Genomic DNA, 27477 nt, shown 5'->3' with positions numbered 1-27477 from the left:
GTGATTGCGGATTTTGTCAATACCGCCCAATGACAAAATCCGCAATCACTTAGTTGCCAACCTAATAGAACGTAGAACTATACGTGGCATAAAAATCAACGAACTGGAATCGGTCGATTCCACTCGTTCGAACGTGTCTCGTACGAGAGCACTGGCACGCCGCGATCATCTTTAGAATCGACGGGTTAAAATCGACTACGACGAATTAGAAACGAGCTACCACGTGTCCGGTGTATTCCGAATGATCATTTTGCACTGACGCGTTAATATCTCGAGCACACCTGAGAATTGGACTCTGTAAGCGGCCTGGTCGAATTCCATCGCAAGTGGCCTCGCGTTCACGCACGTTTAATTATAGAAATGAAGTCGTGTACCTGGCCTAGCCATACTCATGGGAGTAGCGTATGGTAATCCTAGCGAAGTAAGTTTTAGTAAAACTATAAATAATCCCGGCAATAAGACGAATGGAACATGGTGGAATACCTGGGTCAGCAGACGTTCTGGTTTAGACGGTTAGATTTAAAGGCTGCGGTGTTCTCATCGTCGCCTTCGAATTTCCTCCCACGATGCACGGAAAAAATCTGTAAACCTACGCTCGTTATACGCCGACGTTGCCCAAATTTCCAACCTACTCGTTCGACCTGAAATCGCCTCGGAATCTGTGAATTTAAATTTAGTCTTGGCCCTCGCGACAATATGCAAATCATCGATATTTACCTGTTGTGGTAGATACGAAATGATCAAAATTTAACACAGTATCGTATTTAGAATCGTTGCGCGAGTTCCTACGTCTATTTTTCTTAGTGAATCAAGTTTGAAGTTTCTATGGAATTGGTCGCCTCGGTGCGAATGCTGTGACGTGTTTTTTTTTTTTTTTTTTTATTTAATTTGTACTTTACAATTTGTCCAGCTGGACATTCGGTAAATGTTTCTAGCACTGTGACGTGTGTTTATACTTGATGTGCTTCCATAACCAGTTGGTTGTTGCGATTTCGTTAAAAATTTTGGAAAGACTGTACCTAAAATGTGTAGCAGAAAGTAAGCGATGACGAGTATACTCGTCAAGCACTACAGTCTGCGGCAGAAAGTATATTCGTCAAGCATCATGTGTAGCAAAATGTAAGCGATGACGAGTATACTCGCCAAGCACCATGTGTAGCAGAAAGTAAGCGATGACGAGTATACTCGCCAAGCACCATGTGTAGCAGAAAGTAAGCGATGACGAGTATACTCGTCAAGCACTACAGTGTGCGGCGGAAAGTAGGCGATAACGAGTATACTCGTCAAGCACTACAGTATGTGACAGAAAGTAAGCAATAACGAGTATATTCGTCAAGCATCATGTGTAGCAGAAAGTAAGCGGTGACGAGTATACTCGTCAAGCACCATGTGTGGCAAAAAGTAAGCGATGACGAGTATATTCGTCAAGCACCATGTGTAGCAAAAAGTAAGCGATGACGAGTATATTCGTCAAGCACCATGTGTGGCAGAAAGTAAGCGACGACGAGTATACTCGTCAAACACTTGACTGTTATAATATAGTTATAATATAGAATCAGATTATAACGAAATGACCGTCTTATTTTTTAATTGCAGTAATGCAATTTACCGCAATTACTAAATTGCAATTTCAATAGCAAATTGTAACCACTTTTTACGCGTGACGAGTATACTCATCATAGCACGAAATATTGTCATTTCTTTTTGACGAGTATACTCGTCGAAAATAACTAACTGGTTAACAATTGAACGATAGAATTCGATTATTTTAAATGTCGATAAACGAAGAAAAGTAGAGAATCTTTGCTTAATTCGTTTAATAGGGAAAACAAGGTGAAAGAAGCGTAGATCGAACGATTAGTATTCTGAAAATTCGTATTAATTACAATAACTTATGGTCGTTTCTTCCGACTATTCTACACTTTCCAGCCGAAATTTTATTCCTTCCACTGATGTAGAATTTTTCCTATTTGTTATTTAAATATCCTTGCATCGCATCCTGTGCTTCATCCTCGGTATTGAGTTTTTCTGTTCGCAAAGGAAAAATGAATTTTCTACCTCTCTAAACGAAATACCAATCAATCTGGAAAAAATCCAGAAAGCTGCCTCTGTTGCAGTCTATTCGATATTCGTGCAAAATCCAATCCCTAAAATGCGCGTTGTCACAGAGAATGTAGTTGTGTGACGTTTGCTGACCGGACTCTCAATAAGAACTAATTTTTCTAGCGATGTTACGCAACTCCGAAGCAACTGTACGACCTCCGACTTTTAATCAAATTAACTAAAAAGACTTCATACTATCGCAAACGCTATTTTTCTGCTTTGTATTGGAATATCTAAAAGATGTACAGGGTGGTAAACGTGAAAACTGCTTCAGATCTCCGAGGATAGATAGTCCGTTAAAACCACTGTATAGTTGAACGTATCGTACCAACTTCTGTAAGCGATAGTAAGCGAAACAACGGAATAGACAGAATTTCTGCGACCAACTGTACACATGATGATAATTAACGAGCACAAAAATCGACTTAAATTTTCTGAGAAACACGTGCGTGTTCCGGATGCGTGTCAAAGAAACCAGTCATACGTTCTAACATTCGCTACATGCCAACCATCTAGCGCGATTCCATTAATTTTATTAATGGAATTTTTCAAGCCAAACTTGCAGAGTTATTAATATCAAAAAATTGTACGATCAAATTTTACAAATTACAAGTCGCTACCCTATTCGGCATAGAATGATAAAATTGGAAAAGTCGTAAAATGGAAGTCTGTAACCTGCAATTCGTAGTTTGTCAACTCGCTAATATCGCTCGTTAGCTGCTCATTGCGCGAGGAAGCTGTTATGGCGTTAAAGTTTCTTCGTGCTTTATCTATTTCTTAGCTTTTAGTCTTTGAATCGTAAACGCGTGGCAACTAAGTGATTGCGGATTTTGTCAATACCAGCTAATGACAAAATCCGCAATCACTTAGTTGCCAGCGCAATAAATATCTCAGCAGAACTGTGCTGCTTTCGTCAACCTAATGACACGGTTCGACGTAGACCTTCGACGATGATAACGAGCGGAGATCGGAGAACGAAACGTGCGTGTATATGGTGGTCGATCGACGAGATGCACTCGCCGTTGCTTTCTCCCTAAACGAGCTAAGGAGGCTTCTAATTGCAGCCAGCGATGACACGAACGAGTTTCTATCGTTCGACGAATATATCGAAAACGAACGACGATGAAGTCGGTGTCGCTCGATTCTTAACCATAAAAGACCATCCGCGTTACGTCATGAAACGTGACTCACGATAGCTACTGGCCTAAAAACACTATTGCGACGACAAACCACATCGCGTCGATATAATTTCCTGCAGTGAGCATCGTCAAGGCTGTGCACGTTAATTCGAGTTTAAAGGCGCCGATTTGCCCTTCTCCGCCGATCCGAGCGAATACACCGCGCGGACCCACCGATCGATCGATCGATCTGCTTTCGTGTTGAATTAGAAATGACCATCGGTGAAAAATTCTTCGATCGCCATTTTTGGTACGAAGCTTTTTACTAGTCTGCTGTTGCAATCTGTCTTTCGAAAGTGTACAGCTGAAATGTGTGGGAGAAATTAAGCGACGACGAGTATATTCGTCAAACACACAGAGAGCGTGTAGCTGTCATAAGGTGGAATCAACTTGTAACGAAATGACTGTCTTATTTTTTCATTTTATTGTTGCAATTTACTGCTATTCATAAACTGCAATTTAAACAGCAAATAATAACTATTTTTTAAGCGTGACGAGTATACTCGTCTAGCACAGAGTTTTGATATAAAATTAAGTTGTGACGAAAGGACTGTTTTATTGTGAAATTTGATTATTGCCAGGTCTCGTCGTAACGCGAAATATTGCCATTTCTTCGTGACGAGTATACTCGTCACAAGCAGCTAACCGGTTAAGTAGGTTACACTGATGATTTTCGTCTAAATCGACGGTATGTATTTTCAGTTGAATTCAACTTAGTTGTTGCTAAAAATATAATTGAAATTCCATTGGTTTTTTTTAAGTAACAGCGTTTATCTTGTTTTAACTCTGTTTTCATAGCTGCGCGCTACAAATAGCGACGAAATTTCAAAAACTCCACGTCATATTTCACGTATGTAGTACACCAGGAACCTGTCAAAAATGTTGAAATCAGATAGGATATTCGTGATATTCCGCTTACTTGGACCGGATTTCAAGAAATCTGCGACGTAAAACGAATTCAGTTAATATCGCCAGGCAAGGAGCGAGTAAGAAGGATCTTTTGGGACGAATTCTATTTCAAGAGAGGTGGATTTAACGCTTGAAAGCGGCACAAAGTATTCACACAGAATATACAGCCCGCATGGCCTTGTTTTCACATCATGCGTTAAAAATGGCTGTCTTTCATCTCGGTGTAACTGTGCGCGCGTCTGATCATTAACCTTTGATTGGAAACCTTGAGTTATCATCGATATTAGAAGCTTCATATGCTATCTGATCGAACGATTTAATTTTAACAAAATCGATAAATTTATATTTTATATTCTGTAGGAAGTATAGTGCGAAAGCATACAAATACAAATGTCCTAAATTCTTTTTCAAACGTCAAGTAGCTTTATCAAAGAATTCTATATATATATATATATATATATATATATATATATATATATATATATATATATCTACTGTAACGTCCAAATTGATTATCGAACATGTTGCATACAATTTTCGATAAATTCATTGATAATTTTAACTTGCTTAACATTGTGCAAGAAACGCGCCAAAATCTTTCTAAACGCGTAGGAAACGTTGAAATGCTTAGAGCTGATCCGATAAGTCGTATGTTAAACAAACAGGCTGAGATATTGGCTTGGCAACTAAGTGATTGCGGGTTTCGTCATTGGGTGGTATCGACAAAATCCGCAATCACTTAGTTGCCAACTAATGCATATGTAGGTACATATAAATATGGTATATAAATTGAAATAAATTAAGGAAAATGCTGCAGACAATAAATAAGCCAGATCTTGTCACTGTTTCAATGCCATTAAGATAGTAAATTTTATGTCATAAGCGACAGATAAAAGACAGTTTACGTATTAGCACACTATGAGAGGTAGTAATTTTTATGAAATATTTTTTATACAGAAAAGAACTGTTTATATCGCTACTTTATAAAAGCGAAACATTTCAGAAACGTGTAAATAATTTTATGTCATTTTGATAACAATCGCGTGATTTGCAACATATTGGGTTGGCAACTAAGTGGTTGCGGATCTTGTCATTACCACCTAACGACAAAATCCGCAATCACTTAGTTGCCAACAGAATATTATATAACCTAACCTAACCTATTGAATAACCTAACCCCAATCACTCAGTTGCCAATCGAATATTATATTATATTTATTAATTGTATCGTTTGAATGTCGACTATAATTTGATTTTGCAATTTGATAATTTGGTAAGCAGAAAAAGAGATTGTATTAGCTTGGCAACTAAGTGATTGCGGATTTTGTAATACCACCTAATGACAAAATCCGCAATCACTTAGTTGCCAACAGAATATTATATAACCTAACCTAACCTATTAAATAACCTAACCCCAATCACTTAGTTGCCAATCGAATATTATATTATATTTATTAATTGTATCGTTTGAATGTCGAATTTAATTTGATTTTGCAAAATTATGATCTTCTCTCGCATTCTTTAACCGTCAAACTTTCTTTTGTCCGCCATTATGTAATAATCATGAAACTCTTAAAACTTGTAATTTGTCAAGCAAGTAAAGAAACAACGTTCTAGCAGAAATAGAAACATAATGTTCCTGTCGCGATCTGACTTTCGTCGAAATTCGTTTGCAATTACGTCATCATTTCGAAATATATCACAATTACGAAATTGTGATTTTATGGTGGTGAAACGTGGCACACGTATTAACGTAAGTACAGTAACCACAGTTGTTGGCACTGTTATACGTTGTTACGCAATTAATAATTGATTTATTTGCGTATTTGATTATCGATTATCAAAAGTAATTATATTTGATTCCCGTGGCTGTGATGATCGAGCAATTTCCGCGTTCATTCGATTACGCTGATACAACGATTGAAAAGCATGGTGGGAATGATAAGAGCATACGAAGAGTGAATGTAATTGGGTTATAATTTGCAACAATGTTTCATTGTAATATTACGTTCCCTTCCTCTTGCAAATATTTCTGTAACAATGAATTGTAAAGTTAGATATTAATGTGCAATGTAATATACGATAACATAGAATAATAGGTACCAAATTGATCAAGAACCAAGCAATGATAAATAAAATTGGACAAAACGGATTACACGTTGCTATGTTAAAATACAAAGAATAGAGGAAAGGTCATAGATATAAAACAAATTTAATATAATAAAATAATGTAATATTTTCCTTGTCTTGAAAATATTTCTGCAGTAGTAAGATATAACATTAGACACTTTAATAGTAACAAGTTTAATATAATAAAATAATATTGTTTCTTGCTTCTGTTGAAAATGTTTCTGCAGTAGTAAGATATAACATTAGACACTTTAATAGTAACAAGTTTAATATAATAAAATAATATATTGTTTTCCTTTTCTTGAAAATATTTCTGCAGTAGTAAGATATAACATTAGACACTTTAATAGTAACAAGTTTAATATAATAAAATAATATTGTTTCTTGCTTCTCTTGAAAATGTTTCTGCAGTAGTAAGATATTATATTAGACACTTTAATAGTAACAAGTTTAATATAATAAAATAATATATTGTTTTCCTTTTCTTGAAAATATTTCTGCAGTAGTAAGATATAACATTAGACACTTTAATAGTAACAGGTTTAATATAATAAAATAATATTGTTTCTTGCTTCTCTTGAAAATGTTTCTGCAGTAGTAAGATATTATATTAGATACTTTAATAGTAACAAGTTTAATATAATAAAATAATATATTGTTTCCCTTTTCTTGAAAATATTTCTGCAGTAGTAAGATATAACATTAGATACTTTAATAGTAACAGGTTTAATATAATAAAATAATATTGTTTCTTGCTTCTCTTGAAAATATTTCTGGGGTAGTAAGATATTCTAAAATTCTAAAATTTCTTTTGGCTTTTTTAAATTATATTTTGGTAATAAGCAGCTAATTTATTAGGAAGCAAGCAAGGAAGAATAAATTGAGGTAAAATAATTGACGTGTTGCTGCGTCAAAGTACAAGCAATACAGCATGAATCATAGATATAAAACAAATTTGTTATACAATGTCTATTAAAAAAATAATTTAGAAATACTTGAATGTCTACGAACTTGGTAGAATTGTAAAATAAGAGTAAATATTATCTTATTTATATTATATTATATATTACATAAACAAATATAGAGTAGAAGTTAGGATTAAAGCGTAAAACTTGGCAAAAGAGATCAAAGCGAAAGCTACGTGGGAAAATATACAGTGAAGGAAAAAAAATAAGTTTTTACATATAAAACACGTTTTGCTAGAGAAATCATTGGAGCGTTGAAAAATCTACTATTCTACGCAAATATATATAAAATTTCCCTCCAAAATAACGAAAGTTGCTCGTTTTCAACGTTTATATAATTCTAATATTCACCAGATTCCTCGACATTAAAATAGATAATTATCCAGTAGCGTTAAATTAACTGGAAAAAAACAGCAAAAGTACAAAACTATTTGTTTCCCGTACACGACATAATCTGCAAATAAATTAATAAATTGCAATAATATAGATGCTGAGCATCGAATTAATTAATTTCATGAAATTAATGATAAATTTAGATCTTGCCCTGGCTAGTCCTCTAGGCGATCCCCTAGTTTACCGAAATCAAGAATCAGTCTCGAAGTTATGTATTAAACATCTGAGTAACCAGAAACTCGTCGAACCGAGTGATCCTCCATTTGCTCGCGAAGAACGCGTGTCCATTACCAAATGTAATTCGCAAAAGTTCTATACTCGAAAGAAGAGGAACGTGAGTTGAAGGTGGATCGCCAGTATCGAAGTGAACCTTCTCTCTCTCTCTCTCTCTCTGTCTCTCTCTCTGTCTCTTTCTCTCTCTTTCTCTCTCTCTCTCTGTCTCTCTCTCTCTCTCTCTGTCTCTCTCTTTCTCTCTACTCCGAATGAAGATCGAAAGATCTGTTCAGTGGTGGGTGGGATGAGTGGGCGCATACAGCTTCGCCGCAATTACGTTTCCTCGTGCGATCGTTTTCGTGCTTCCTTCGTCCACGGTCATTCGAGTACTTGACCCCGGAACTGGCACGGAATATCTGTTAAATACTGCAGCCACGACTGCTTAGGATCGATATGTTCGAGTAGCTCGATTAAAATACACGTAAGTTGGTGTTATCGGACAGCAAATATTTACCGAGACTTGTATTTCTCTGAATATAATGGAATCAATGGAGTCCACATATTGTTTTCTTCGTCAGATGTGTTGAATTGGCAACTAAGTGATTTTATCAATACCATCTAATGACTGTGTACTGTACAAGTGAACATTGTGTATATATATATAAAAAGACATTTCCCTATAGTTTGACATATATATAGAATAATATTGTATAATGTACAATAAATTTCATAACGTGTATTGTACAGTACAATATATTAGTACAATATATATTATACAAAGTGATATATGTAATACATATTATATTATGTATTATTACTTTGTATAGTATATATTATACAAGTAACAAAGTACAATAACTAAGAACAAAATGTTTAGCATTATACAGTAATATCAATTTACAATAAATTGTATAACATGTATTTTACAGTACTATGAACTTTTACAATATATATTATACAAACTGATATATATAATACATATTATATTATGTATTATTACTTTGTATAGTATATATTATACAAGTAACAAAGTACAATAACTAAGAACAAAATGTTTAGCATTATACAGTAATATCAATTTACAATAAATTGTATAACATGTATTTTACAGTACTATGAACTTTTACAATATATATTATACAAACTGATATATATAATACATATTATATTATGTATTATTACTTTGTATAGTATATATTATACAAGTAACAAAGTACAATAACTAAGAACAAAATGTTTAGCATTATACAGTAATATCAATTTACAATAAATTGTATAACGTGTATTTTACAGTACTATGAACTTGTACAATATATATTATACAAACTGATATATATAATACATATTATATTATGTATTATTACTTTGTATAGTATATATTATACAAGTAACAAAGTACAATAACTAAGAACAAAATGTTTAGCATTATACAGTAATATCAATTTACAATAAATTGTATAACGTGTATTTTACAGTACTATGAACTTGTACAATATATATTATACAAAGTGATATATGTAATACATATTATATTATACATTATTACTTTGTATAGTATATATTATACAAGTAACAAAGTACAATAACTAAAAACAAAATGTTTAGCATTATACAGTAATTATCAATTTGCAATAAATTGTATAACATGTATTGTAGAGCACAGTATATATTATACAAAGTGATATGTATAATACATATTATATTATATATTATTACTTTGTATAGTATATATTATACAATTAATTTGCAATAAATTGTATAATTGTATAAATTGTATAACATGTATTGTACAGTACAATGTACTTGTACAATATATATTATACAAAGTGATATTGGCAACTAAGTGATTGCGGATTTTGTCATTAGATGGTATTGACAAATGGTTGCCAGCCCAATATATACTGTGTTTGCGTTTTGAAAAGTTCCATAATTATGGAGAAGAGTATTACATTTTAAGAGTCACGTTAATAAAATGATTTTGGACACGTGTTACGTTAATAAAATAACACTCGTTCAGGGCGTCGATCGTGTCGAAAGAGTAGTCGGTGCCTCGAAAGATACTTGGAAAATCGTTCGCTTCCAAGCAAAGTGTTCGTGATTCTGCCTGTAATATCTGTTTCCGTTTTACTGCCTTGTAACAAATGTCTGTCGTGTAATTTTTATTCATGCGAGGTTTGACTTAGGAGTAGGAGCATTGTTATTTGCCATGGGAAGCTAGCTACTATTACAACAAGTATAATAACACGGCGGGGAATAAATCGCATATATTACAAAAAAAAATCCATGAAATATACCGTGTTACGTAGAAACCAAACAATTTACAAACTTGAATCTGCAAATTTGCATCACGAAAAGGAAATATTTAACTCAGCAACAACTCGTTAAAAAATAAATACCAGGTATCTATTAAATACTAAACACACTTATTGATAATAATAAAAAAGTAAAATTGACAAATTCACTGGCAAAATTGAATTGCAAGTAAGCTCGCTTTTCTGCTACTTTTAAACGACAAATACCGCGTTCACTTTTCCCATTTCGTTTTTACTTTGTATTTGCACATGAAACACGCTGCAACCGGGACACGACAGTAAATTTAAACAAAAGAGGCGTCCGATCGCGTGAGTCTGCTGCGTCCGGATTTGCGTGCACCCGGATGCAACGAACTGTATCCAAACTAATAATTATAATGAACGTTCAGGTACCGGTATCTTTAAAACGTAAAACAGAGTCCGCTGATGATTTTGCTTTTTTCCATTGCTTTCGAAAAACGTCACCGCGCTTTTCTTCTTCCAAGCATACGTTGCTCGATTAGAACGTTTTCAATTGACTGAAGATTTTATTCACGAAATGAAAGTTCGTTCACAAATGCAACGCAAAGGTCACACTCGTCGTTGTGCAATTTCTTTTCTACGCACGTTTTTCTGTACGTTACGAGCACAAGATAGAACGAACTGTCGTGGGCATAGTGCGGAATAATACGTATTTTATCTGAATTATTTTCTGCAAAATAAAGTGTCATAAAATTGCACAAGAAGCCGATTAATAGGCTATCGGTCGATAAGCGTCGACGGCAAGAAGCCGATTAATCGGCTATCCGTCGGTAAAGTGTTAATCTTCGGTTGAGCGAAACACGGTTTATCCAAGTTTCGCGTCTCGTGCAGAAATTTTATTATTAAACGTAACTCATATTTGGCCATATTTTGTCATGTTATAAATCATATATTTTCGATTGGTTTCAGAAAAAAAAAAAAAAAACGGATCACCCGTCGAGTGGTCGCAGAACGATCGTCGTTTAAGCTACGATGGCAGCACCGCAGGCCTCCTCGCGTTTGGAATTGTTGCAGGTAGGAATATTTCTTCGATAAACTCGGTTACATGTATTAAAACCAGCATAAAAATCTCGTATGAAATTGTAATCAATAGTTTCTGCATCTTTGCTGATCTCTTCGCTTTTTACAAATTACTCTACTACTTTTAGAGGTTAGATTATTTAATAGGTTAGGTTAGCTTATATAATGTTCGGTTGGCAACTAAGTGATTGCGGAGTTTGTCATTAGGTGGTAACGACAAAATCCGCAATCGCTTAGTTGCCAATATTTAAACGATCCTACGAATATTCAAAGTGGAATCTTGAAACGATATCGATGACAAATTAGTAAGATCGATTGGACACAAGTTGATATTTTTAGAATATTTATTATATTGTCCAGTCAGTTGTACATACACATACATAGTAGATTTGAACATGAACACTGGAAAACTATAGACACGTGGTTGAAATAGTCGTGTGGACGAACCTTAAAACCTAAAGCATCTTCGTTCTTCGTCTCTATCGAAATAAATCGTAACATCCATTAAACAAAGAACGAACTTAATGCACGTTTCGGAACGCATTCGGTGCGCACAATGTGTGTTTTTTTTTTTTAATTTATTTATTTAAATTTTACAATTTGTCCAGTAGGACAATGTGTGCACGAGATTGCCGTTGGGATTGTTGTCGATTCGCGTACGCGTATTCACGTCACATTTCTCTAACGTTCAATTGCAATTTCGTATAACGTTCTGATTACACGTGACAAATATCGTAAGGAATACGAGAGTTAAACAGGAGGAACAGCCACGTTCTACTCGCAGCCATTACATCTACATGACCAGCTCGTAAATTAATTTAAACAAAGTAAGAAATATCAGGCCTGTAACTATGAAACCGGCATTTTCGTATAGAAAATACACGTTTATTGTATGAAAACGATTAAAAATATTTTATTCGAAGTGTTGCCCATCGCTAGCTATACATTTTCCCCGCCCGTCTGGCAATTGGTGGATGCCACGCCAAAAGAAACTGTCGCTCTTTTGAGGCAACCCAGTCATCGAGCCATTTTCGTGGATTTTCGTAAGAAGCGAAGTATCGAAATTAACATAAAACTAGGAGCTTCCAAGCTTTCGGTATTATCGTTAACGCAAAAAAAAAGAAGAAACCAGACTTGGCAAAATTCAGATACACGCGATAATCTTCTGCTTCTTTGGACGTTGCGCTGGCCAGGAGTGTGTCTGGTCGTCTCGTAGAATGAAAATCTGAGATTCCATGGAACTGGTGTTCGAGGCCAGAGTAGTTGCGTAGAATCCAGGCAGGAGTATTCGTTTCGATTACCTAACCGTGTCCACGATCGCAAGAGTCCTTGCCAGTCCTGTAATCTTGAAATGCTGGAGCTGGTTAAGGCGGTGCGCGTTGTATCGCCTTCTCCTTTGGCCCACGTAGCGCATATATGGCATCTTGTTCTTGGCTCGTATACACACAGCTGCACGACTAACGACTGATACGTACAGATGTAGCCGAAATCAACGAGCACCGACCATGTGTTAGCAAGTGGCCACGCTTGTCTGCGACCTCTCCCAAGCCGGTGATTTGTCAACAGTGGAGTTTCGGGAAATGGCCACGGTTCGACGAGACATTCAATAGTCGCTAAACTGAACGATCATGTTTCAGTTATGGCAACATTCATGTTCGATTACGTATTATGTATCATGTACTTTTTATTATTATCATCCTACTATGATTATCAGCGAGCCTTTCTTTACTTGAACCGACGATACGTGCGACTTATACGTACAGGGTGACTCCTAACGTTTTTACTCTTTTTATTTAATTTGTACTTTAGAATTTGTCCGGGACGTTTGGTCAATTTTTTTAGCTTAATTGCAAAATAACATGTGGACGACTTTAAACAGCTGTGTTGTTCGTTGTATGAAAACGTGCCTGGAAGAAAAATTGCATGGTATCTAGGCAGACGTACAGTGTTCTAATTTGTATTTTTTTTTTTTTTTTAATTATTATCTTAGCTTTTTAGCGAGATATTAGGGCCAGTGTGAACTTTTTTAAATAGAATGTCTAATATTTGTTTCTCAAAGTAGGGTTAATTACGCAAAATTTGATGATTTATCCGTGTACGTGTCAATGGATACTATGCAACTTTTGTTTCAAACGGTTTTCCGTACAACCAATAATTTGCAAGTTATTTTAAGTCACGTGAACAGCCTCAGCCTGTATATTACTAGAAAACACATATACAGGGGAGAGTCGTGCAAGCGTTTTAAGTATCTTCTTCATAAGTTTTCTTCCCCATCCTCAAAATTTAAAGAATGGAACTTGATAAAAAGAGGCAGATCAGTCGATAGTGAAATTCAGCGATAAGAATGAAAATAAGTTTCAACAGGAAAATTGTTGTGATTTGTAGAGACGTACGACATATTTTCAATGAGATTCTTCTTCCTTTCAATTATTATATTTCTTGCAATGTGCCAGTGTACTGACGTGTACGTGTAAATAATTCAATGAAGATCAAGAATTATGATCAGGTCAATTATGGTCGTGAATGAAGTTCGCAATTTTGCCATCTCTATTGGATGATACGTACATGCATCGATCATCGGCAATCTGGATCATCTCGCTGGGAAGTTCTTAAGTGCTGAGCTTGTTGACTTATTGCCAGTCGTGTTGCCAGAGCCAGAGGGTTCATCAGCCTGGCCACATCCTGCTACAGTCTAAAGTCTAGGCAGAACTTTTATCGCTTTTCACGTGCCACGCCACGGGTCACCGTGACCCCGTGTCCCCGAGTCATCGCCCCGTGCACGCGATCCTCGCATGCGGACAGCAGAGAGCGCCAGGCCTTTTGTCGTCAGCCAGAAACTATAACATCCGCGACTTTTAAAACCACGCTAACTTCTTAAAAGTACTCTGCCACTCACGGTTGCTATGCAGCTTAACACTCTGGAGATTGGAAGCGCCAATCCGGTGTCTTATAAAAAATGTAACTGTTGTTAGATAAAAGAGTAAGAGAGAAAAAATAATAATGGACACTTTGGACGAAATGTTAGGCAAGTATTTTTGCATTATACGCTTCGATAATACGAAGCTATTAATTTCAGTATATTAGATGTGATATTGGTCGCTTTGAATGGTTTTCAATCGCTGCGAAACAGCCGGGAAGTGAGGCTACGTGGTTGCCAGAGCAGCGGGTCCCCAGAGTGTTAAAAGCTGATGACACATTTATGCTTCCGGCTATCGACGATTTACTTTTGGAAACAGATCGACGCCGCGCCGTGCGTCGACCTTCCACACGTGCACCACCTGTACATGTGGTTTCTCTGTAATTGTGGTATAATTGGCAACGCGGTGATTCTACGTGAAAAAGTACGTCGAAAGTGTGGAATAAAATTTATTCATTCGACGCGTCGTTTCCGGGAAAATCGAACCTGTAAATTGGGTGAGTGTAGCCAAATGGCCAATGGCTAATTCCGAACTGCACGGGACGAAATGATCTACAGTGAGTTGTTCTTCGTGAAAAAGTATGTGGAAAGTGTAGAATAAAATTTATTCATTGGACGCTTGGTTTTTGGGAAAAACGAGCTTCTAAAGTTGTCGAGTATACCCGAACTTAGCTAATTCGGGGTAAGGCAGGACCGAACGATTGACAGGAAATTTTCTATATGTGAAAATGGGTCGAAACTTCCATTCGTCACTAACAAATAAATATCCAATCGGACAGGTATTTTTTCGAATAGAATATTATTTTTGTAAGAATTTATCTGAAGAAAAATTTAATCGAATAATTTATTCGGATAGAATTATATATTGTATATAAATATTTACGTGTTGCATCGTGGATAGACGTGATACTAAACGTGATTTCCGATATATTTACAAGCTTCGTTCTGCAGTTGTAATATTTATTGGCTTTGTTAATTGCACAGGTTAGAAAGTTTATCGTCACGTGATAAATTATTCGTCCGATAAGCGAATAGTAAGAATTGTACCGGTATCTGTATACGCTTGTACAAAATTAGATGGAAATGGATAATTAATCAGTTAGCTGTTGCAACCTCTTTGAAAACTGTGTAGCTAAAAATGCGTCACAGAAAGCAAGGAACGACGAGTATACTCGTCAAACATGGAGTATGTATGGATGTCATAATATAGAATTAAGTTGTATCGAAACAATTGTCTTATTTTTTAATTTTATTGCTGCAATTTACTGCAATTCCTAAACTGCAATTTAATCAGCAGATAATAATTATCTTTTACGCGTGACGAGTATACTCGTCAAACACAGAGTTTGTGTGGCTATCATAATATAGAATTAAGTTGCAACGAAACGACTGTCTTACTTTTTAATTATATTGCTGCAATTTACTGCAATTCTTAAACTGCAATTTAAACAGCAAATAATAATTATCTTTTACGCGTGACGAGTATACTCGTCAAACACAGAATATGTATGGCTGTCATAATATAGAATTAAGTTGCAACGAAACGACTGTCTTACTTTTTAATTATATTGCTGCAATTTACTGAAATTCCTAAACTGCAATTTAATCAGCAGATAATTATCTTTTACGCGTGACGAGTATACTCGTCAAACACAGAATATGTATGGCTGTCATAATATAAAATTATCTTGTAACGAAATGTCTGTATTATTTTCAATTTTCTTGCTGCAATTTACTGCAATTCCTAAACTGCAATTTAATCAGCAGATAATTATCTTTTACGCGTGACGAGAATACTCGTCAAACACAGAATATGTATGGCTGTCATAATATAGAATTAAGTTGCAACGAAACGACTGTCTTATTTTTCAATTTTATTGCTGCAATTTACTGAAATTCCTAAACTGCAATTTAATCAGCAGATAATAATTATCTTTTACGCGTGACGAGTATACTCGTCAAACACAGAGTTTGTGTGGCTATCATAATATAGAATTAAGTTGCAACGAAACGACTGTCTTATTTTTCAATTTTATTGCTGCAATTTACTGAAATTCCTGAACTGCAATTTAAACAGCAAATAATAACTATCTTTTACGCGTGACGAGTATACTCGTCAAACACAGAATATGTATGGCTGTCATAATATAAAATTATGTTGTAACGAAATGTCTGTATTATTTTCAATTTTATTGCTGCAATTTACTGCAATTCCTAAACTGCAATTTAATCAGCAGATAATTATATTTTACGCATGACGAGAATACTCGTCAAACACAGAATATGTATGGCTGTCATAATATAGAATTAAGTTGCAACGAAACGACTGTCTTATTTTCAATTTTATTGCTGCAATTTACTGCAATTCCTAAACTGCAATTTAATCAGCAGATAATAACTATCTTTTACGCGTGACGAGTATACTCGTCAAACACAGAATATGTATGGCTGTCATAATATAGAATTAAGTTGCATCAAAACGACTGTCTTACTTTTTAATTATATTGCTGCAATTTACCGCAATTCCTAAACTGTAATTTACTGCCATTCCTAAACTGTAATTTACTGCAATTCCTAAACTACAACGTAAACAGCAAGTAGTAACTACTTTTTACGCGTGACGAGTATACTCGTCGTAGCACGAAATATCGCCGTTCCTTCGTGACGAGTATACTCGTCGAAAACAATCAACAGGACAATCGTATCATCGCTCGAATAATTCTACAATCGTAATTCCAATGAATCTAGAAACCAATTTCTCCCCCATAACAAATAATTATTCCACGTATAAAATACTCGACTGATACGAATCTATTATCTCCGATAATTATTTATCTGAAATAAATATTTTTATTCGAAATAATTCGAATAATATCCAACTCCGAGAAGAACCGCAGACCAGACGACCAACGTGCCGTGTATTTCGAGCGGAACCAAAGTCACAAGGGCGATCTCTCGAATAACAGAAGCTATGGAACAAAGGGCTGGCTCTTGGTGAAGGGAAGAAAGAAGCGGACATGGCGGTAAGGCGGCTAAAGAATATCAAAGAGATCGAAAAGAGTACGGTGGACGCTTGGCTTGTCAACCGCGACTGGTTACCAAGAGCCGTAACTATAATAATGTGACGTCACTTCCTTCGTCTTCGGTCCGTCATTCGATGACCCCTGCGCTTTCTACTTCGAGTAGATAGCGATCGTCTGAATTGTTCTTGACCTCTCGCAAGAGACGCGTGCATTTCGATGCGACTGTGAATCGGAAATTGTTCGCGCAAGCGTAATTTCTCTACGAGCAGTGATAGTCATTAATAGTCTCTACTACTACGATTTTTCCAGCTAAATTCCTCAGTTAACATGAGAATGTAACCAGCGAGCGTACATGTTTTAGCGCGTAGGAAACTTATTTATATCGGCGACTTATTCGAAGAATCATACGATTAGGAAAATTGAAGTTTCTCAGGAAGGAAATTAGCTTCGAGTAAAAAGTCAACTCTGAGAAATTACCAACATGTGTACAGTTCGACTCGAGGAAAAGACTCGTTCTGCCTTCGTAATTTAAACAACGATCTCGCGGTTTAACGAAAGCTGAAATCTGCCACTTGCGGGGGTTTCCACTTGTCGAAATTCCCGAGGAAATGAAAAACGACGATCGAAAATCCACGCGAACGCACATTTTCAGTATTTTCAGCTTCCCCTTGTACCTTTGTGTTTCATTCGACTTGCGTTAACGAGATAGTCAAAGAGATGGCAGACGATGAGAATTCCGCGTCCGAGCGACGAGAAACGATGAGCTCGCGCGTGGTCGAAGGGCGAAGGAGCGTACGACTTGCCTTGTCTTTTCTTGACAGAATCGAACGACCGATTTCTCGCATCTTGCGACACACGGCACAGTTGTAGGTTCGCTGCGAGTTGCGCAGCGATGCAACTTCTGTCCTATACTTTCAGCGATAAACTTCGACTCGTAGACGTGCGACCATTCGAAATTCCAGCCACGCAGGTAAAATAACGCACCTGGACACGTGGCGAGTAATTCGAATTCGATTAAATTCTATCTCGCAGAAATATTCATCGAAAGGGAATGAGGAAAATCACAATGCACAAACCGGTTAACTTGTTAACTTTGCGTTTGACGAGTATACTCGTCGTCGCTTGTATTTATTTGCGCACTCCACGGGACCTAAACCCGTGAGTGTTTGCTGAAACTAAATTCCGCGGTTAACTGGTCGAAAAATAAGCGCGCGTATTGCTTGTTGCTGTGCATCGCCATACGCAGAAACCAGGTTTCGCTTAGAATTTGATAGATGTGCGAAGTGCGACGGATTGATTTTTCGTGGGCGGACGAGGAGGAGAGGATTTTCTTTGCGCTTTCGATACATAAATAAGGCAGAAAATGTGTGCATATCGATAACAGAGCTGGCGTAGGTCGATTCTTACGGTTCTTCAGCTACCCACGTTGGCCTAAATCTCGTGGCACGTTCCTTTTATCCTTTAAAATCCTTGTCGTCGACCTCTTGCTGAGATTTTCCGACACGAAATCGTCGCCGGTTGACGTCATCTTGTAAAAATAGTCGTCCGTCAACCTGGCCATCGTGCAATAGTTACGAACGCTGCGCATAATTGCACGCTTCGATCGCATAAACGTCGCGAGGATATCATTTTTAACGCGATAACTGGAATAAATGTAACGTTGATAACGCGGCTATATTATTCATTTAGTTGTCATCGTGTAGCTTAGTACAACGAAATGGGATAGCAGCGGTGGGATTGCGACGTATAGTGACCTTGTTAGTATACAAATTTAATTGATTCGATGTAAATCAGGGAACACGATGTGCGAGTTTAAAATATCGCTGGTGCGAATACGTAGCGGCATTAGAATTGAAACAATTGAGATTACGTACGTACATATACGGTATATTTATTAATTATTTTAAAACACGATAAGATGATATATACGCGATATATACATCGTTAACTTAGACGTTCAATTTATGCCAGACGTAATTAATGACGCGAATGTTGTACGTGTACACGTTAACGTTTGATAACGTGATAGTAATTTATCATGCATCTACGTTTGTCTACCGTACGTTTGAGTACTCTGGAAGAGGTTAAAGTTCGTTCGCTCTCGTCAGTGAAAATACTTGCGCTTGTGGAAAATAGAATTCACGATGTGAAACTACTCTATTACGTGGTAACACGTGAAACGTTGAATTTCTTGGTTGAATTTTCTTTCGCTTAGCGCTCGAATAAATTTACTTATTCCTTCTCGTATAATACGATCTTTTTAATGAAACCATTTCCGTAAGATGTCGTCGAGTTTTGCAAGGTTGGTCGTTATCTTTGTTTATGAAAAACGAAGTTGCTATCAGTGGAGCGTCATTTTGGAAAGCAACGTGCAATGCAAGGTGTTGGCAACTAAGTTGGGGATTTTGTTAATGTGTCATAAAATGACATTGGGAATTGTGTTTGTTCCAGAAGGTATTCATATGAAAGTAGTAATATCGTAATAAATATTTTTTTAACATTTGCTGCAACTTAATCTGCAATTTCACAATCGTTGGATATCTTTTGCTTAAAAAATTGGAAACTAATGTCACAATTTACTCACCAAACGTATTAACACTTTGACTGCCACGTCGAAATCACACGTTTTACTCAGGACGACACGGGAGTATTTGTTTATTCAAAGCGTATAATGGCAAAATAATAATAAATTGATGATGTAAGACAACATTCTTCCCCAGTGGACCATTTGATCCAGGAAATATTCATATGAAAGTAGTAATATTCTAATGAATATGTTTTAATATTTATTTTAAATAATTTATAAAAGTTGAAACAATATATGTTTTTAACATTTACTGGAACTTAATCTGTAATTCCACAATCGTTGGATATCTTTTGCTTAAAAAATTGGAAACTAATGTCACAATTTACTCACCAAACGTATTAACACTTTGACTGCCACGTCGAAATCACACGTTTCACTCAGGACGACACGGGAGTATTTGTTTATTCAAAGCGTATAATGGCAAAATAATAATAAATTGATGATGTAAGACAACATTCTTCCCCAGTGGACCATTTGATCCAGGAAATATTCATATGAAAGTAGTAATATTCTAATGAATATGTTTTAATATTTATTTTAAATAATTGATAAAAGTTGAAACAATATATGTTTTTAACATTTACTGGAACTTAATCTGTAATTCCACAATCGTTGGATATCTTTTGCTTAAAAAATTGGAAACTAATGTCACAATTTACTCACCAAACGTATTAACACTTTGACTGCCACGTCGAAATCACACGTTTCACTCAGGACGACACGGGAGTATTTGTTTATTCAAAGCGTATAATGGCAAAATAATAATAAATTGATGATGTAAGACAACATTCTTCCCCAGTGGACCGTTTATCTTATTGTTGGTCATGGGAGACCACCGTGGCGCCTTGGTAACAGTTGATAGCGACATGTTGTAACAAGGCTTCCTTTATTTCAACAAACCATTCGCATTCGTCGTTTCGTCGTAAGCAAAACGTGCAGAATATATTGTTGAAACGTGTAGAAGATGTTAGTAAACAGTATTAGGATTATTTTTATGATCTTGACGAAACATTCGGCTGAAATGGTAGAAGTGCGGAAAAAAATTATGTTCGTGGTAAACCAATGGTAGTGGTAGATTACAACAGAGGAAAATGTGCTGTAGATTTATCAGATCAAATGATAGCATATTCTACAGCACATAGAAGGACCCTCGAGTGGTATACAAAATCAGCTTTAGAGTTATCGTTAAATACATCAATTTCAAACGCCATGATACTCTATAAACAAGCAACAAAAACAAAAATCGAGGTACCAGATTTTAGAATGGCACTCGCCATGTACCTTACACGGTGCCATTCACCAGAACCGTCAAATGTACTTATTCGATAAAGATTGCCACACGAAATACAGAAGAGAGAAGGGCAAGCGTACCTGGCACGAAAATTTTGCAGAGAGTGTTATAAAAAAAATGTTAAACATTTAGGATCAAAAATTGCTAAGAATCGGACCAAAAAGGTGACCACCTATTGTCCAGATTGTATCGACGAGCCACATTTATATTTAGAGTGTTATAACACAGTGCACCGTTAGATGCAACATTTGTTTTCAATTTTTTTTTTTTATTGGTGTTCTAATAAAAATGTTTAATTGCTCAATGGGACACTTTTTATTTCAAAGTATCTTCAAAATGCCCTAACAGTCAATTTTTATTCAATTTTTACAATTGTAAGAAGTTCATGCGCTCCGGTCACAAATGACCCACCGTGGCCGGTTAATATATTTTTTCAATTCTTATAAATCTTATATATAAATCTTACTAAAAATAAATTTACTATTTCCTGCATATAATACTTTGTATATTTGTTATGTAAATATCGCTGCTTCTATTAATATGGAAAATTTGATGTTAGTTTAAAAGAATTTTTTAAACCAACTTACAATTCGGGAATTAGAAATATATAACGAATAAATAATTATATAAATTCTTCTAAATACTTCAGAATATCTTTACTACACAGTAAATAATTTCTTTCTACAGAGAAGATACAAATATACATTCAATAGGTCGTTCAATTCATCAATAGTATTCATCAATGGTATTGACAAAATCCGCAATCACTTCGTTGCCGACCCAATATGATACATGCAACATCATTGTTCTACAAAATTTACTGAATCAAAGCGACGAGAGAAAATAACAGTGAACTTGACGCGAGCTCATCGTAGCACCGCGAAAGTAAAATGTGAAAGAGCTGGTGACACTCCGGAGCCAGAGATGCGCGAAACATGGGAACACGAAATGACATTTGATTTCACGTAAATCATCGCGTAGACAAATGATACGCTTCTTCATTGACAATCCAATAAATCCGAGACGTTGAAATTGGACTGAAGTAGCGACCTAAGCAAGCTACGTAGCCGTAATACGATCGGACAAAGTATCTTCGCTAATACGCGGCTGGAAAGAAATGATAAAACTGGCGATTCATCGTAATAAAACATCGTGTGGTTGTCGGAGCGACGAGGCTGCGGCGAAGGTAATTTTCCCGGGGTGGACAGGTGCGATGAATCGTTGTGTCTCCTGTCTCTGATTCGATGCCACCGCGTTCCCTCCGTAAAAAGAGAATTCCATCTGCAAAGATAGACAGCTTCGCGTCCCCGTAAGTCGCTTGAGCGACGAGCTGCCAACGATAACGAGTCCGCTCGGTAATTACGTTGCTTAACTGGCCAAGTATCCCGCGGAATTACAATTACAAATCGCCGCGAGGCTTCTCATCAATTATTTATACGAGATCACCGTTACGAACGCTGTGGAACACACACACAAGCACACAGATAGGGCGTGCTCTCTCGTTGCAAACCTACATTTCGGATTTATCCGCGTTTCAGCACGGATAACACACTTCCAGTCGCGTTATCGCCTTCTCTCCTTCTTTTCGTTTTTTTTTCACTTTTTTTTCCTTTCTTTCCCTTTTTCTTTTTTTTCTTTTAATAATTCGCATTGTGTCACGCATGGGGAACTGTGAAATTCGTGTAAACCACGGCAGACGAGTAGAGAGAAGTAAGAGCAAGAATTGTATTTTTGTAAGGACTGCGTTTCGCACGTACAATGGTGTGAAAATGGGTCGAACATCTGGGTCGATTCGTAATAACTGTATTTGTAGGAATTGATGATGAATTCACGATTGGAACAGGCAGTGTATTTTAGCTTTTTATGGAACTAGCGAACGATGGATTTAAATTACGCGTTAAAATGGTGTAATATGTTTCGGTATTTATAATGTACAGTACCGTTTCCACGTCACTGATTCTGTTAATTTCGGACACTTAATTTTTGTTTGAAAGAATTTTTTTAATGTAATTTATAATTTGGAAGTTAGAAAGTGTGAAGATCAAGAGGTTGTAGAACAGCAAATAGTAGTTTTACAGGTAGATTGTAGTGATCCAATAATAAATATTTATCATCTATCAATCAAAAACACATATGAAAAGACATAGCAGTAATATGTTCCAATATTTTGTACATATAATACTTTGTATATTTGTTATGTAAACATCAGTATTTTTATTAATGTGGAACATTTAATATTAGTCTAAAAGAAATTTTAATCCAATTTATAATTTGGAAATTAGAAACTGTGAAGATCAAAAGGTTGTAGAACAGCAAATAGTAGTTTTACAAGTAGATTGTAGTGATCCAATAATAAATATTTATCATCTATCAATCAAAAACACATATGAAAAGACATAGCAGTAATATGTTCCAATATTTTGTACATATAATACTTTGTATATTTGTTATGTAAACATCAGTATTTTTATTAATGTGGAACATTTAATATTAGTCTAAAAGAAATTTTAATCCAATTTATAATTTGGAAATTAGAAACTGTGAAGATCAAAAGGTTGTAGAACAGCAAATAGTAGTTTTACAAGTAGATTGTAGTGATCCAATAATAAATATTTATCATCTATCAATCAAAAACACATATGAAAAGACATAGCAGTAATATGTTCCAATATTTTGTACATATAATACTTTGTATATTTGTTATGTAAACATCAGTATTTTTATTAATGTGGAACATTTAATATTAGTTTAAAAGAAATTTTAATCCAATTTATAATTTGGAAATTAGAAACTGTGAAGATCAAGAGGTTGTAGAATATCAAATAGTAGTTTTACAAGTAGATTGTAGTGATCCAATAATAAATATTTATCATCTATCAATCAAAAACACATATGAAAAGACATAGCAGTAATATGTTCCAATATTTTGTACATATAATACTTTGTATATTTGTTATGTAAACATCAGTATTTTTATTAATGTGGAACATTTAATATTAGTTTAAAAGAAATTCTAATCCAATTTATAATTTGGAAATTAGAACGTGTGAAGATCAAAAGGTTGTAGAACAGCAAATAGTAGTTTTATAGGTAGATTGTAGTGATCCAATAATAAATATTTACCATCTATCAATCAAAAACACATATGAAAAGACATAGCAGTAATATGTTCCAATATTTTGTACATATAATACTTTGTATATTTGTTATGTAAACATCAGTATTTTTATTAATGTGGAACATTTAATATTAGTCTAAAAGAAATTTTAATCCAATTTATAATTTGGAAATTAGAAACTATGAAGATCAAAAGGTTGTAGAATAGCAAATAGTAGTTTTACAGGCAGATTATAGTGATCCAATAATAAACATTTATCATCTATCAATCAAAAACAAATATTAAGAGACATAGCAGTAATATGTTTTACTATTTTCTACATATATTTATATGTAATTTGTAATTTAATTGTATTTATATATTTGTTATGAAAATCACTGCTTCTATTAATGTGAAACATTTAATATTAGTTTAAAAGAATTTTTTTAAACCAACTTATAATTTGGAAATTAGAAAGTGTGAAGATCAAGAGCTTCTCGTATAACAAATAGTAATTTTACTGGTAAATTACGGCGATTCAGCGATAAACATCTGTAATTTATCAATCAAAAACACATATTAACAGATGTAGCAGTAATATGTTTTGCTATCTACAACGTGTATTATTTCATTTAATTTTTATATAAATATCACAGTCTTTATTAACGTGAACAATTTCTATCACCTCAAAGGAATTGTTTTAACACAATACAACTTATAATTTATAAATTAAAAAGTGTGAAGATTAAGAGATTATGGAATAGCAAAGTAGTTCTACAGGTAGAACTACATCTATCAAAGAAAAGTACATACTAAAAGCTTTTAATTTACACGCTAGCCTTTGTTATTTCCACTAACGATAAAGCTCTTGTTAAACGTATGCACGATGTGAAACAATCGTTGTACGTGTGCACAATGTTACTGCTTTCTGACTTTTAATATGAAAATAAAAAACTGCTCGCGACACGAGTCGTAATTTTTCTCCCCTCTAGCAAACAACCACAGATTACAGAGAGTAACAAGCAAAATCTCAACGATCTCTAAAATCTCTAAAATAAATTATTATTATTAATTTATTTAATTTAGAGATTTTAGAAATTGTGGAAATTATAAATTATTAGGAATTACAAATTATATTTCTTTTTTATGAAATATAAATTTAAGAATGTTAGTGTCACTTATTTATTAGCAAAATCTCAACAATCTGTAAAATCTCCAAAATAAATTATTATTATTAATTTATTTAATTCAGAGATTTTAGAAATTGTGGAAATTATAAATTATTAGGAATTACAAATTATGTTTCTTTTTTATGAAATATAAATTTAAGAATGTTAGTGTCACTTATTTATTAGCAAAATCTCAACAATCTCTAAAATCTCCAAAATAAATTATTATTATTAATTTATTTAATTTAGAGATTTCAGAGATTGTTGAGATTTTCTGATAAATAATTAACACTAACACTTTTAAATTTGTATTTAATAAAAAAGAAACATAATTTGTAATTTCTAATAATTTATAATCTCAACAGTCTCTAAAACCTCTAAATTAAATAAATTGATAATAATGATATATTTTGGAGATTTTAGAGACAACAGTCTCTCAAATTTATATTTAATAAAAAGGAAACATAATTTATAATTTTACCAGTTAAAATTTCAATGAATCCTTTATCAAAATAAATTTCATAATAAATAAATTTAACCCCTTCCTCCAACAAATTAATCTCCTCGATTTAAGCTAACTATATTACGCTTTCTAAATCTGATGTTTAATCTTGGTAATATTAGTAACTTGCAAACTAGTTGAACGCTTTGAACACGAGGATACTTTTTTATTCAAGAGACTCGCAACTCGTTACATCGAATTTATCGAGTGTTTGTGATTTTCTACTTAAGGTAGAATTTTGCATATACAGGGTGGTTGGTAACTAGTGGTACAAGCGAAAGGGGGGTGATTCTACGCGAAAAAAGAAGTCGAAAATATAGAATAAAAATTTTTCGTTTGAGGCTTTGTTTTCGAGAAAATCGACTTTGAATTTTCGCTCGGTGCGCGTGCAGTTTAAGTTTGTTTTTGCCGTAACGGAAAATTAGGAATACATAATGAAATAATATGAAGTAATCATAAAGTTTATTATTGCAAAAATTAAATTGCGATAATATCCATCGAGACAACGATCTACAGTGAGACGTGATAAAGTGCGCGCGTACCGAGCGAAAATTCAAAGTCGATTTTCTCGAGAACAAAGCCTCGGACGAAAAATTTTTATTCCATATTTTCAACTTCTTTTTTCGCGTAGAATCACTCCCTTTCCGCTTGTACCACCAGTTACCAACGACCCTGTATATTTTTACAACACTCGAATGATTAAACGTAATGTAAAGATACGTGAAAAATTCTAAACTAACAGCGAAACTGGAACACGAAAATGGAACATTAACGTAGCTTTCGTTAAATCAATAAAAGTTCACACACGTTTAAGCTATGCTCAATTATTCGAACTATTTCAAGCGCAATTTTTATTCTTCGCTGTATTCCTTTGATACGTAATTCCACGTAAAATTTCAGCAAAGTAACATCAGTGCAATTTATCACTTCGATGTACCATGTCAACTACGAAACTTCCGTTCTCGCGAGCGGGACAGAAATTTAGACAAATATAACTCGACCGTATCATACCTCGTCAAACCGGCAGGATGAAATTGAATTTAAACTGTAGCTCGCCGCAGCTCGAATCGACGCTTCCACGAACGAGGAGCAATTAAACGAGAAAAGAACTATAAACGATATTAAAAAAATTGGTAAAAATTCGGTGGATAAAGCAACGCTTAATCGTTGGCTCGGTGCTAACGATCCGAGGAAAGCAACGATTCTTACGTGTTTTTTACGTTGCGCAAAACGAGGGAAAAGCGAACATGTTTTGCTATAGCGATGTTCCCTCGAGTTTTCTCCGCGCGTTGACCTTTTTCTACGGGGATTGGTGTCACTTGGAAGTTGCTGTCCGCAGTTGCAGCTCTCTGTCCATACTTTAAATGCCTGGAACCGTAAGAAGAAACGGCGAATCGCAACCGACAATTAAGTTCTTCCGCGTTATCCGATAGCGTGCGTCCATTTTACGCCGATTTTACAGCCTTCAGATAACATGTTTCAGGGTTAGATTGTTCGTTGCGATTTTACTGCTTGTGTGTTAGGAAAACATTATACCGTGAACACACACACGTTGCCTCATAAACCATAAGATTGATAAATGGAACGATCGTTTAAATAAATTCTTACCGGTAATTGGGCGAATGCATTGCGCTTGACTGTCAGCGA

The 27477-nt window shown here is 34.9% G+C and overlaps 1 protein-coding gene across 2 annotated transcripts in view; it reads left to right on the top strand.

The window, feature by feature from the left end:
- Positions 1–27477, top strand: part of LOC126874905 (serine-rich adhesin for platelets-like) — an 88914-nt gene that overhangs the window by 14117 nt on the left and 47320 nt on the right. The window contains exon 2 of one of the 2 annotated variants that reach the window (XM_050637398.1): positions 11134–11238. The exons of the other annotated variant lie outside the window; for it this stretch is intronic. Coding sequence (XP_050493355.1) covers positions 11197–11238 — 42 coding nt within the window. The 5' untranslated portion in view covers positions 11134–11196. The remainder of the gene's footprint in view (positions 1–11133; positions 11239–27477) is intronic. 2 annotated transcript variants of the gene reach the window in all.

This window comes from Bombus huntii, chromosome 17 (genome assembly GCF_024542735.1).
Source record: "Bombus huntii isolate Logan2020A chromosome 17, iyBomHunt1.1, whole genome shotgun sequence".
Taxonomy (NCBI): domain Eukaryota; kingdom Metazoa; phylum Arthropoda; class Insecta; order Hymenoptera; family Apidae; genus Bombus; species Bombus huntii.
This window is presented reverse-complemented; position numbering and strand designations above follow the sequence as displayed.